The 13,936-nt window shown below is 35.3% G+C and overlaps 1 protein-coding gene across 2 annotated transcripts in view; it reads right to left on the bottom strand.

Moving 5' to 3' along the window:
- The window catches only part of LOC124165266 (serine/threonine-protein phosphatase 1 regulatory subunit 10-like), a 49,305-nt gene that overhangs the window by 24,018 nt on the left and 11,351 nt on the right, over nt 1-13,936 (bottom strand). For both annotated transcript variants that reach the window (XM_046542597.1, XM_046542598.1), the window contains exons 4-5: nt 7,282-7,469; nt 5,699-7,144 (exon numbers count right to left, since the gene is read on the bottom strand). In XM_046542597.1, coding sequence (XP_046398553.1) covers nt 5,699-7,144; nt 7,282-7,469 — 1,634 coding nt within the window. The remainder of the gene's footprint in view (nt 1-5,698; nt 7,145-7,281; nt 7,470-13,936) is intronic.

Genomic DNA, 13,936 nt, shown 5'->3' with positions numbered 1-13,936 from the left:
AACTTCAGCCGAGAAGTATATTTTTAAGATTCATGTTAACCCTAAGATGCTCAAGGTGCCAAAGTTTTCGGCATAATGGTAGAAAAATAAACAGCAGGTCCAAGACTAGCTTACGATCGTCCAAAGTTAACAACCAGAGTTAATTGAAAATTCGCCTGTAACTTATAAAGGAGATTATTTTGTCAACCACCACACACAATGTATGAAAATGAGGCATTTTAATTTAAAAAAGATAAAATTCTTTTCACAATGGTATAACCAGCAAATGCAGTAATTATGTAAGCAATATATGGCACCTATAAAACCAATAGAATGTGCAAAAATAATTTAACATTTAAAATACTAAAAATTCTAATTCCAATTGTCACCAAGTATCACGGTACCAGTCAGGGTCCTTTAACCCTTATACTGCCACTGGGCCGATATATCGGCCCTTGCTGGTTGAGCGAAAACTGCCAGGGGCTGATTTATCCGCCCGACTTATTTGACTTTCTTTCATGATTGTGGCCTTTTCAACGGCTGTAATTTAAGTAAACCCCCATAATCTATCCATGGTTATAAGATATAAATATATCTTTAGTATTGCGAAAAAATCTAGACCCATAAAATAAAATTAAGTAGCTGAAAAATTTTAAAATCTTAAATGTTGCTAATTTCAGTAAAGAGCCTTGGCAGTCTTCGCACATACCACCCAAAATGGGCTGGCAGTATAAGGTTTAAGACAAAGAGTCATAAGTGATTTGTTATCATAAAGGTCACATGTTCCAAATGGAGGGATTATCAGGTTGCAAGGAAAATTTATTATCAAGTGGGGAAGTCACAGGATTGAAACTCCCTCCAACTGAAATAATGAGATGATCTGTTTGGGAGATAGGGTTTCATTTGTACCCCTCGTATTAATCCTGCCGAAATGTGAATCCTCTCCAAGATGAACACTCTCCAACATTTTTTGGAGCAACAACTTTGACCAGTCATTCAAGACCAAATTCAACAGTGTCTGTTCAGTAAATTGCAATCAAGGGAACAAGTTCAATTTTCTGTCAGTCACGACTAATCGAACACTCATAAAAAAATCCAGTTCAATCAAATAGCCAATAAATCATTTTGAAAGTTAGAAAATACGAGTCCCATAACTTATTCTCCACAAATAGAAAATATGAAAATCTTCCCCATCACAAAATACCCAACATTAGCCTGAACTCTGGAACCTGTATTTTCATTTGTATTATGTTGGTGAGAGGGCGATGAGATAAACCTCTGAATACCTCTAACACTGCTCATGTAAGAACTCAAAAACACTCTTTGAATTTGCTATAATACGATTAATTTGCGGCAAAAAGTAATGTAAAAATGTTTCCATTCATTGCTTTTCTCCATGTATGAATGCAGAATAGTTTAAAGAAATCAGTTAAATAGTACTTTATTTATCGTTTTCCCCTCAACTTTTCACCCATACCAGAAAAATTAATTAACATATTTTTTCCCAACAATCTAACCACTGCCAGTGAATAATCAAACAAATATCTAAGTAAACTCATTGTAGTAAAGAGATCAGAGAAAAGAAAAATTAGGCAATGTAAGTTTACTGGTAAGAATGACTGAGTTTTGCTTCAAGTAGAAGGAAAAATAAAAAATTCACCATTGCAGGAGTCAAAACGAAAAACTAAAATGTATGGAGAACTGCACTTCAGATTTTCCTCTAGTTTACATTGTTGCAGTACTCTTAATTCATTTCTAGAATAATTATACAGGATGGTAATTTATTTTCTCTGTATGTATTCAAGATTGATAATGCACCAAAAATATGACCCACCTCTATTACACCTAATTTTTACAACACAAAATCTCTGATTTCATTTACAGCGTTTTTAAGACTTATACAGAGCGTACATGTTTTGAGCTAAGTGTCATTTCTGCATATAATGAACGTGTAACATGTATCTTAGAATTGAATCTTGTTTAGAGATTTTAAAATACTTCATTTGGGTGAAAAATCACAAAATTAGATAGTTTCTATGTCATATCCAGATTGCAGTTACAGCACAGGGTCTATGAGAACTCTCGTTACATTAACCCATAGATTCTACGCACCTTAATTTAAAGGAAAAACAAAAATTAATGATTATTTTAAAAAAATTCCTAACTCATACATGCAGTGATGCCGTTTTCAGAGTTATTTTACACCCAGTTATGTGAACCTTAACCATTATGAAAAAAAGTAATGACATATATTTCTCCTACTGGTATTTTTAAATTATGGATTTGATAATATTGCATGCTACTTCAATTCTCTGTACACCTTAGATAATGTCACCGTTGTTTTTTGATTTTATTTTGTGCTTTGTTAATCTCAACCAAATGAGTTGGAAGTTATGGATGCATGGTTTCATCATAGCACTAATTAAGGAGCATCTATGTAAATTTGACTTCACAGATTTGAAAGTCATATTCACCCGTTACACTTAAAATTGAGATAAAATGACATAGGACACAAAGTACTTCAGTAAATGCTCAAATGATAATTTAATAAGCGTTTTGAATTATCCAAAAAGATTTATGGCGTTATAAAATACAGTAGAAGCTCAGTTTAACAAGCGCTCAAAACCCCACGAAAAACAATTACTCACTATACCAAATACTCATTATATCCAAAGGTGAAGATGAAGCTCCTTAATTCCCATATTCACCTTTATTTAGAGCTTTTTTTTCCTATCAGTGCTATTTTCCAGAGAAATAAGATCTGCGATCGCCTTAACTAGTGTATTTGTACTTAATTCTGCTAATACTATACCTCATCACTAAGGATGAGTCGCTTTTTAAATTTTTTTCAGTTCTCGGTTCCGACGTTCTCCCCCATCGGTTTTCGGTTGTCGATATTCGGTTCGAAGAATGAACTCTTATTATCTAAATTAATGACAAATTGAAATAAACAACCACAACAAGTGAATGACAATAATTTCACTAAAGAAGTAAATTAGCAGGAAAGCACTGTAAAAATAACTTAGGTTTCTCTCCATAATTTTATTTGCCAAGTAGAAAAGTTTAAATAACACGTTGTTAAAGAATGCATGATCAACCAATATGTCACGTTATATCAGGCAGCCACTGGTTCTTTCTCCAGGTTTTGATTTTTAAAAAATCAACATTTTTACCCTATCTATTCTTTTTTCGGCAGGGATATTGCCTGCAGTACTGAACAGGTGTTCACTGAAAACAGTAGCGGTCGATGCTGATTTTGAAAGGCCGCGTGAAATATGCTTGGAGCACAGTTTACATACTGCATAGCATCAGGATCAATAGGGAAACTCCCCCAACTTCTGGCAACATCATCCATTAATTTGTTGTAACTTGTGAGTCAGATCAAAATATATTCTCTATTCTGCGATGTAGATTAAATTGTTTCTTTAATTGACAACTTATTCTCATGCTTCAATGTCACAATTCTTATAACCTCAACAATAAACTGCTGAAAACGCCGGTACAGCGACATCATGGATAAACTAGCGGCCGTGAGCTAACGCAAAATTGTAATGCGGTGTTGCATTCGGCAGGATAAGAACACTTTTCGATGCCTTGCATAGGTTTATCAACTTACGAAAAAGCTTTCGGAACGCATCTTGCTCGTATGTGGAAGAATTACAGTATACGTACATGATTTAATGGCAAGACCACTTTCAGACGAAACAAATTTCCACCGGACGACGTTCATGGCACGGCATACAGCGTTGCACGGAGTCACTCGTCTGAAAGCCGCCTAAATTTCACGAGAACGGCGGCCGGGGAAAAGTCTTATCGTCTGAGAGCAGCCTCAATGCAGCATTGTTTGTATTTCACGCCGTAGACGGCACATCGTCGGGCCGGATTGAAATGGGCCCCGTACTGTCAAATTCGTCAACGCAGCCGATTCGACTCGTTTGAAGACATCACTCAGACCTATAGTAAGTTGAAATAACAGCGCCGTGCCGTGGACGGTGGCAGGCGGAACGTCACGTGAAATGTGAAATGAAATGAAAGCGACCGCGGCTACGGAAATGTTACAATGTTGGCGAGAGCGACAAACTGACGAACCTTAAATGCGCGTGTAAGCGAGCAACTCTAAAAAAAAAAAACGTGAACGCCATGCAATCGGAAAGTATATATATGTATGCGTTTACTATTCTTTTTATTACTTTGAATACTCTGCAGACCATTCTGACTTTGGGCGGCACATTCAAAATCCTCGCCACCGTTCCGAGTCTGTTCCAAAGTACCGACTTTATGCGATCGGTTCTCGACACCGGTTCCACAAGCCAAGAACCGGCAGTACCGAGAACCGGGTACCGGAAATTGGCTGATGAAATAAACCTCCTGCACCTTATCTTGAGTTATTCTTTCTGCCATCACCAGTAAAAAGCAGGGACTTCTCGGCCTCACTCTATCTGTGATTTTACAGTTACTTACACACCTTTTGACGGTAGACTACCAATCACATACACTGCGTTTCTCACTATATGCCAAATTCACCAAAATGAGCCGAAATGTATTTACTATGAAATCAGCAGTTCATCGCCCTCGAGATATATCTGTTGCCGCACCAAGCCTATACCGTGGAAGGATTTTTTGGCCAAACTATAACCGATTTGTTTTACATGTAACACAGGCCGTTTGGCAGTACTAAAACTATCACTTGCAATAATGTGATTCTCGAAATATACCATGTTCACTATACTGGGCTTCAACTGTATATTACGATTAAGAAAATAGCAGGTGGATTGTTTTAAAGCAGTGTCATTTTCAATGTCTTTCATTCCTGGATTTTAACAGGTGCCCATAGCTATATAGTGTGCCATAAAGCATACGCAAAATTCATATCAAATATCGTGTACTATTGTCTATTTTTAATTCATTGGTTTAGATGCTCAGTAAATATTCTGAAAATCAAATTGCTGTAGTACAACTTTAGAATTTTCGGGATTGAAAACTGATGCCTTACAACAATCTAACTTCCAACTCAAGGAAATAATTTGTATCAAGGAATCCTTTAGGGTTATCTTGATATATACATACACACATACAAAAAACTGATTTTCCTCACTGATAACCTGATCAATAGGTACAACACATTAACAAGATTGTAATAATTTCAATTTTTTTTGCATACAAGAAAACAGAAAAAATGTGGCAAACAGAAAACTTAAAGACCATGCAAAAAAATGATCAATTTTAGATCAGACGTGGAGCAAAAAAAACTATCTCTGAAATTGAAGAGCTGTAACAAAATAGTAGCTGGGACGAAAATATGAAGTGTTACATTCAAATCAAAATTTTAGCTTCCTGACATGCAAACAAAAAAAAACCTTAAGAAAAAAAAGAAGTAGAAAACAGATTCACAAATACAGAAATGCCTGCTTAAAGTTAACATTAGTTGATCTCTGGGAACAAATAAGGGGGAAAAAAATGGCTTTTAGCTTCTAGCTGAACAATGAGGAGAGACAATTTTAAAAAATAAAGCTGGTCCTAGGAAAGCAATTTGACATTGTAAATGCATGCAATATCAATGACCTAATTGATTTCAATTGTTATAATTACACCTACACAAACAATAATTGGATTGCATTCATATGAAACCATAAATTACCTTATATGAGGAAAATGAAAATTAACATGTACTCAATGGGTATGTGGGTATTTAAGTTAAATATATCTAACCGATACTCACGTTTATCTTTGGTCTTTATTGCATTTGTCTTCACATTAGCCTTGTCTCCCTTGCGCGGCAGATCATCTGCTACATATGCAGGAACAGCAGGATGTGCTACATCTGTTAAAATGCCAGAACCAGCTCTTGGTTTCTTTTCTGGGGGGAAAATTTCTCTGGGTGGTGAGGGTCTTTTTGAAGGAATGGGTAATCGGGCATTTTTTTCAGTCGTGCTTTTCTTAGCTGCATTTCTAGGAGGGGGGGGCTTAACTTCTTCCTCTAAACCAGTTGAACGGAATTTGGAATTGAATGTTTTTACTGTCTTAGGACGAGGTTCACCAAGAGATCCCTGAGACCGCCGTACTTCAATAGAAACTGATGGTTTTTGGGCTCGGCGAACTTCATGAGCAGTGGGAGTAGCTTTCTTAATTTCACTATTGCTGTCATCAGTACTGCTCTTCTTTTTTGGTATTTTTCCTACTGACTTTGACACAGCTGAAGACACTATCATAATTTTTGCTAACGTTTCCCTGTCTTTCTCGGCTTGATTAATTTTGACATCTTTCTTTTTTTCTTCTTTGACCTTTTCTTTAAGTTTACCTCTATCACGATCTTTCTCCTTATTCTTTTCCTTTGGAGACTCTGAGTCCAAGTTCCGAGACCTTTTCTCACGGGTAGAATCCACAACAACTTTAGTTTCCTTCAGTTTTTTCTTACTTTCCTTAGTTGCCTTCACAGAAACCTCAGTACCTTTCACAGAAGATGTATCACATGAGTTTGATTTAGTCTTTTTCTCTGACTCCAGTTCTTTAGATTCTAATACTTCACTTGCGGTAGGCTCTTCAAGTTTTTCTACCTTTTCATTGGAATTAGAGGTTACAGGGGATGGGGTCACAAGGACAGAAGTCTCACTCTCCTGCACATCATTCACTAGTCTCTCTTCCGCAGGAGGGACATTCACAATAACTGCACCACTAACATTTTCATCTATGGCAGGAATTTCATTTGATGGGATATCAGTAGCAGGTCGTTTTTCGGAGTAAACTTTGGCAAGAACCTGCTTGCCGTCCCTTATCATAATTTTGTACAAGGGGAGAGGGGCATCCCATGGGGAATTAGAGTCTTCACTAGTTCCTCCACCTTCCTCAGTTCTTTCCTCACCATCTACAACAGGAATATTTTGTACCTCTTCAGCATGAGCAATCTGTTTTTCGACTGAGCCCACACTATCAGACTCCACAACTGAGTTACTGGGGGTTTCATTTGTCCTAGAATCAGGACTAGTCTCAACAACAACATCAACACTAATCGAGTTCACAGCATCACTTTTCTCCGCAACTAAAACAGAATTTGTTGGTTCCACAATAGCAGCATCAGTTCCTGAGACAGTGTCCTTCCCAACTTCCACTTCATTTCTCACAACTTCCATCCATTGGATTACCAAATTACTGGCCAACAATTTTTCATCTGAAATTAAGCCATTGTTCAATAATAAATACATATTAGCCATTGTGAAACAAAGGGAATAAAATACTGAGATAAAATTAAATTAAAAAAAATCATGCATTGACAAATATATTAAAAATATTGAATTGAGTACTCACTCTCATCAAAGCTTTCCAATGAAAGACCCTTGACAAGTTTGGGGCAAGAATTGGATCTTAACCGTTCCACATTCACAGGGCATAGGGATAAAAGTTGCAGTATCTCACAATTTAAAGGGTGGTTCTTTGCCATTATTGCATCTAAGAGCCACTGATGTGTTAGATTCCAACCTCCAGCAGCCATAAACCTGTAAAATTATGTATGTCACAGGGTTAGAGGATTTGAAAATATATTCAGTGATATCAACACATGCAGAGGCCAAAAATTTATCATAGCATCAATCATTCATGGGCAAGGAAGAGAACATATTCTAACACAAATATTTTTTGCACTTAAAAGACATTGGAAGGATGACTTAATAAGTTGAAATTTTAAAAAACAGAATGAGATGACAGAACCATCTTGCAAATTCATGTTAGCACTAAGATATGACCAAATGGCCAATTTTTCACCCGCTCAAGATGCTCTTAGTTAGAGCTATTAAAATGTTGGGACCCTTCAAGACAGATACGCAAGCAAGAAATGAAGCAGTACCTGAAAATAAAAGCTATCACATGAGCAATGTGAAAAAGATATATGAAATATCTCCATCATACAAAAAACAAAAAGTTATTCCAATTGAATTGCACTTGTTAATCCCTAAAATTTTTTTCAGATTTAAAAATGATGAATTATAAAATTGAGATAAGTAGGCAAACAACTGAAATAACCCCCGGTTATTAACATTTGGAGAACAATAATTCTAGGAATTTAAGAATCAGATATCCTAAATGCAATAGATTCCTTATGAACCAATTATTGAAACAAATTGATCTAAAATATGAAGAGACTTATACACGGATATTTGAATATTGAAAAACCAGAATTAACAAAAGACTTCTTTGAAAAATAAAGATTTTTCGATTAAGAAAAGTATTAAAATTAGTTTAAAACCCTCTACTAAGTACCCTGTTTTTTTAATTCCCTTTTGGTTTTGGACCCCCTCCCCCTGAACAAAATTCCTGGCTACCCCACTGGCAATTACCAACACAAACTACGGAAGTAAAGCTTAATAGTTTTTAAAATATGACAAACATGATATCGAAGCTAACAATATTTCAACTGTTAAATAGTTTCAGTTACAAAAAGCAGATTCATTAATTACATTATTTAACCTATATAAATATCAATCTCTCACAATAATGCAAATATGCAATGAATCAATTGAGGTTATTAAAAAATTTGTGGATTAATATTTTTACCTATGGTTGAATAATATCTATGAATCATTTGATGCAAGATCAAAAATATGTCTATCAGAACTGGACACTCAATTAAATCAATATTGAAATTTAAAAAAATACAAGGATTGCACAGATGCCACCAAAATTAACATACAAAAATACTTGAGAATGCAGTATTTGATAACAACTTGAGACTTTTCACAAAACTTGCAGTCATGTATGCAGTTTGAAATTATGGATAAACTTAAAAATCACAGGCAAACAAATCTTCTATAAACCATACACAGAATTATTACTTGGAACTTCACAGTAAAATCATCCCAACAACTAGGAAACACTATCAGATAAATAAAATATAAAATACTCAGTGAAATAGAGCCACTCCTTAATTTACTTTTATATCATTTTACATATTTCCTCATATTACATACATATGTAATGTCAACAATCAAACTGCTAGTTTACATATGGCTCTGTAACTCCATAATGTTGTCCACAGATTTAATTATAAAGACCATATTTCAGTCCCATAACATGCAAATTTTCATAGGATGAGGACAGGAATGGGAAATTGCAATTGTAGCTATAATATTATCAAATTGAAATGAGAAAATCTGTTAACAATCTTTAGAATCCCCTCACAGCCCCTCCTAGATATCCTCACTCCTAATCACTATAGAAAATGGGTAGGTCTAGGACTTTTTTGAGGTAAAGGTGCAAGTGCTTGAGAGAAAGCAGGAAGTAGTGCAAATAGGGCAGGGGATGAAGGAGGAAGAACTGATGGGGAGAGGAGTGAACCTGAAAAGTGAACTAGTACCATGTACAAGAAGTGAAATTCTTCTTTCAGCTACTACATATGTCAAGTCCATTCAGCCACAAAAAAAATCAAAAATTTGCCCACTCCTCCATAACTTGTCAGTCAATTGTCCAGTGCTTTAAATAAAACTTTGACACACTCAAACTGAAATGCTAAATTTGCAAAATAGGGAACACCCACAAAAAATAACTTTAGCATGAAAGAGGCCTATTTTTCAAGTACCTACAGTTTCAAGTTCACTCCCACACCATCTCGTCTTTAGACTAAAATCACATTACAAAGTAAATTCATAAGATTGACAAGAATTCCTTTCTTCTAAATTTACCAGCATGAATGAATAACAAATTTTAAAATATTTATATCATAATAATGATTACTTTAAAAACTCGTAGCCTGCTACGCTTAGCAGAAAAATAATCGACGTTGCAATGAAGTATGGAACATTAAAAAAAAAAACACATTCATCACGAATCTTAATCCTATCACATATGTCCACAAAGTTGCTTCCAGTAATAGAAACTCATGACATTTGAGGAATAAATAGATACTGATGACAAAAAGAGAAATGCCCCGTAGCATAGGTATTAAATTCCTGATAACATTATAATTAAGGAGTTATAAAGCCAATTCAGGACAAATATATTGGTTTTTTTTCTAACACACCATACATTTATGGCAGGTAAGTGATCTAATGAACCAATCTAAGTCCTGTGACCATCTAAACCAACAAAATATACCCTGATAAAAATACAACCAAAAAATAACTTAAATAGCCTAGCTCCAAAAATAAGGCATGTGATCCAGTGCATGTTTTGAAGCAGGGGTAATTTCAGGTAACACATATAGAAGGACAAGATACTATACACATGGCCCTTTCGGTAGATTGGGACAGAAATGTATTCACACCATTCATAATTGGAGGAGGAGAAAATTACACACCTCCCTCTGCTACCCAGTGCTCCTTGAAAATCCAAGATTTGAATGCCAAAAAATGTCACCTTGTGATATTACCAAACTGAGTATCACATTCATAGCAATGATAACCTAATACATATGAATGCTGTTTCATTTAATTACTTTAATCAACATGAAATTTGGAGATGATGAAATAAATAATGGACTGATGGAATGAAGACAGATGTAAAATTTAAATGATGAGGACAGATTCTATAAATGCATTTTGAAGATAAAGTTATCCAAATACTATAAATCAACAGCTAAAGAAACTATCTATAAAAATCCTAATCATAGAATTATCTCTATTATCTTATAGAATAATTAAGAGCATTGGAATTCATAGGAATTACCTAAAACTCTACAACAGCATTCTAGATTTGAGAATTTTATTCCTTGCCCCTATCCTGCATCCGCCACTGCTTGCAAAGGCCTAATGTTATTCTCTAACAGAATTGCACCCATAAGTGGAAAAAATCTTATTGTTAAAAGGAGAGGAATATTTTTTACAACAGTTTGATTTTGAAAATTAGATAAGTACTCATACATAGAGAGCATCAACGTAAACTGATGTGCCTGAAATTACATTTTTTTTGGTTTCCAATAGAAATTCTAGTCACTAATCTAATTTCTTAAATACTTCATTAATTATAATTCAAAGTAGCCCAATGGATATGGCACTTGGCTGCCTACAGAGGGTTTCCAGTCTCAATCCCGGCTGAAGTCTTAGGACCGCCAAAACAAAATTCTCGGAGTGGAAGTTACACCTGGGAAATGAACTGGCCCCCCTACACTTAAAGTGTGACAGTTCACACACCTATGGCTAAGCCCGGGATGATCTCTAACACCATCTATCCAATTTAATCTTCCAGTTGAATCACCGAGTGTAGTCTAAATTAATAATTATAAAATATTAACTTTTTCCTATGGGTGCATCATAGAATGGAGAGAAAAGTTCTTAAATATTTATAACGGAATAATACTTAAAATTCTAACTTCAGCCACTACCTTCTTGAAACTTTAGCTTAGTGACCCAAATTCTGATAAGAAAATAGTGGTGAGACAATAATTTCCTATGGTACACCAATATTCTAATTTTTAATACATCAACATTACACCATATGCATAACAGGGGTGCAGCTAGGAATTAAGGCTGGGGGTTTAAGGTGCAACTAACACCGGGGTGTATGGGGGTATGGAATACCCACCGGGATAAGCGGTACGTGCGAGATTAATAAACTGTGGAATTTTAAGATAAATGGTTCAAAATGGTGAGTTTTACGGCTTCCTGAGGGATATTTTATTAATCCTTTAACTATTCTATTAGTAATATCGATCCTATTAATTAAAATGGATTAAACTTAAAAATTTCTCTGAGCTCTGGGGATGGTTTTATCCCCCGAATCCCCCTCCCTCGCTGTGCCACTGATGCATAAAAAAAGATTAAAAGAATGACATTACTTCTTAACACAATTACTCATTTAAGATGTAGCTTGCAAGTGAGGATATCAAACTTGATAGATAAATCAGTAACATAAAGCATATTGATGCATGCTTTTAGTCAATAACAAGATCAACATTTAGAACCATAAAACATTAATGACCAAAATTGATTTTATTCAATAATTTACACCCAAATGGCATACTAATCTTGACAATAACCATGACCATTTTAAACTGAATTATACACTAAGAGAAAAAAATCATTCCCCTTCCACAGAGGGGAATGACGCCTTGGTAGCCTCACTGGCTAAAGCACTCAACCGGAAATCAGACGATCCGGGTTCAAATCCCAGCCAAGGCAAATGATTTTTTCCTCTGTAGAATTCACTGATGCTGAATCTTGGAGCATCAATACAAGGAAAAACCATCGTGAAATGTTTATGGAAACTACTAGACATATTCAAATCCAATGAGTCAGCTCCAAATCAATAGTATTTCACTAAGACTTCCAACCTTGGACCCATCACTGATACCATATTTCTCCTAAGGTAGGTCTAAACAACAGTCTTCCATGCACTCAGTACACCCACTTTCACATATCATACATTCAGCAAAAAAAAAAGTGGATGCTGTGGCTATTCACTGATGCAACTACTTCATCCAACAGTGTAACTTCCACTCCTGTTTTTCTCGACATCATGAAATTATAAATTGTTGATCCAACAAAAACAAAATTTCATACTCCCAGACTTTTTTTTTTGTTTTCTAGGGATTTGGTAACATTGGACCTCACCTTTTAAAATTATTTTTAATATCACAACCCCAAAGTAACTTCTTACTAACTTCAATTGTCAATTTTAAAATTGAGGAGTCGCACCACTCAATACTAAGCAGGGATATAATCTGTTTGAGTACACCACCTTCCGTCACGTAACTACCTCTTACTCTTATAAACTAAAATTGCACAACCTTCAACTGATTGATTTTATTGATGGGATGCCTTTGACAGGTAAGTTAGATGTCCCTTGAATCATTATGCCACAGTCCTGCCCTTGCAGGCAGGAGACAATGTTACCACAGATACTGTATGAATGGTCACCCATCCAATCAGAATCCCAGCCCAGCAAAGCGTGACTTTGAAGATCTTACCTAAACCAGTGTGTCAGTGTGAAGGCCATTGCCCAATATATTCTACCCCACCACGGATACCGTTTAAAATAAATCTTCATAGGTTTCCACAACAAACTGAACTTTCTGTAGAAATGAGTTGAAGGTAAAATTGACAATCTACCCATAAGCCCAAAAGCATTGAATGACGGCAGAGAAAAACAATTTATTGCCTTATTAATACCGCTTTAGTCTATTCTACATCTGTAGAGGACATATGGGAAAAACCATTATTCACTTCCTGACAAATTTCACAAAATAAATTTACAGTCAGATCAACATAAAATCTGCTTTGGATTACCATGACATTTCACATTAACAAAAGCCTACGAATGAACCATAGTAAAGAGAAAAAAGATAATCGCTAAAATTTAAAATACATGACATACTTACACTAACACTTCCATAACTAATTAGATGTAACAAATAAAACGATGAATTCCTAATAAGAGGGTTCAGTGTAGACAGTTGCTTAGTGGGTTGCATCACCATAAGACAATCGAAGAGATTACATCGATTGATGACACTAATCACAAACATAGCAGTTGCCAAGGATTGAGGACATTTTTAGGGGACAAATATTTCTCACCACAGTGAAAATGCATGTCCATAACATAAAGCCTCTTATGTGACTGACTCATTCATTCAATGATGCGTATGAATGCCTGACCACTTTCCAACGAGCTGGAAAGATGAAATTTTGTACAAAAGTGTGGGACCAAAAATATTATCAATATATATGTTTCCAAAAATCCTGACTTTACACATCATTCTCCACAAAAGAAAATTCAGAAAGGTATAAATTCTGGTTTTTCCATGCGTGAGTCTAGACAACAGTCACAGGTACTAAAGGATCATAAACTTTGTCACTAATTGGAATAAGGAAAAAGTTGTACATACTTTCCTTGGTGTTCTTCATATTGCCCTAAATTTTAGGAATACGGAGAGACAAGCCTTTGAACCTAAATACCACAGGAAACCCAAACATTCAACATGGGTACGCAAGAAAAAATAATGGATATTTTTGCCAACAACTCCTGATTCTAATGC

This window comes from Ischnura elegans, chromosome 9 (genome assembly GCF_921293095.1).
Source record: "Ischnura elegans chromosome 9, ioIscEleg1.1, whole genome shotgun sequence".
NCBI lineage: Eukaryota > Metazoa > Arthropoda > Insecta > Odonata > Coenagrionidae > Ischnura > Ischnura elegans.
Note: the sequence above shows the minus strand (reverse complement) of the source record. Positions and strands in the feature narration are given on the sequence as shown.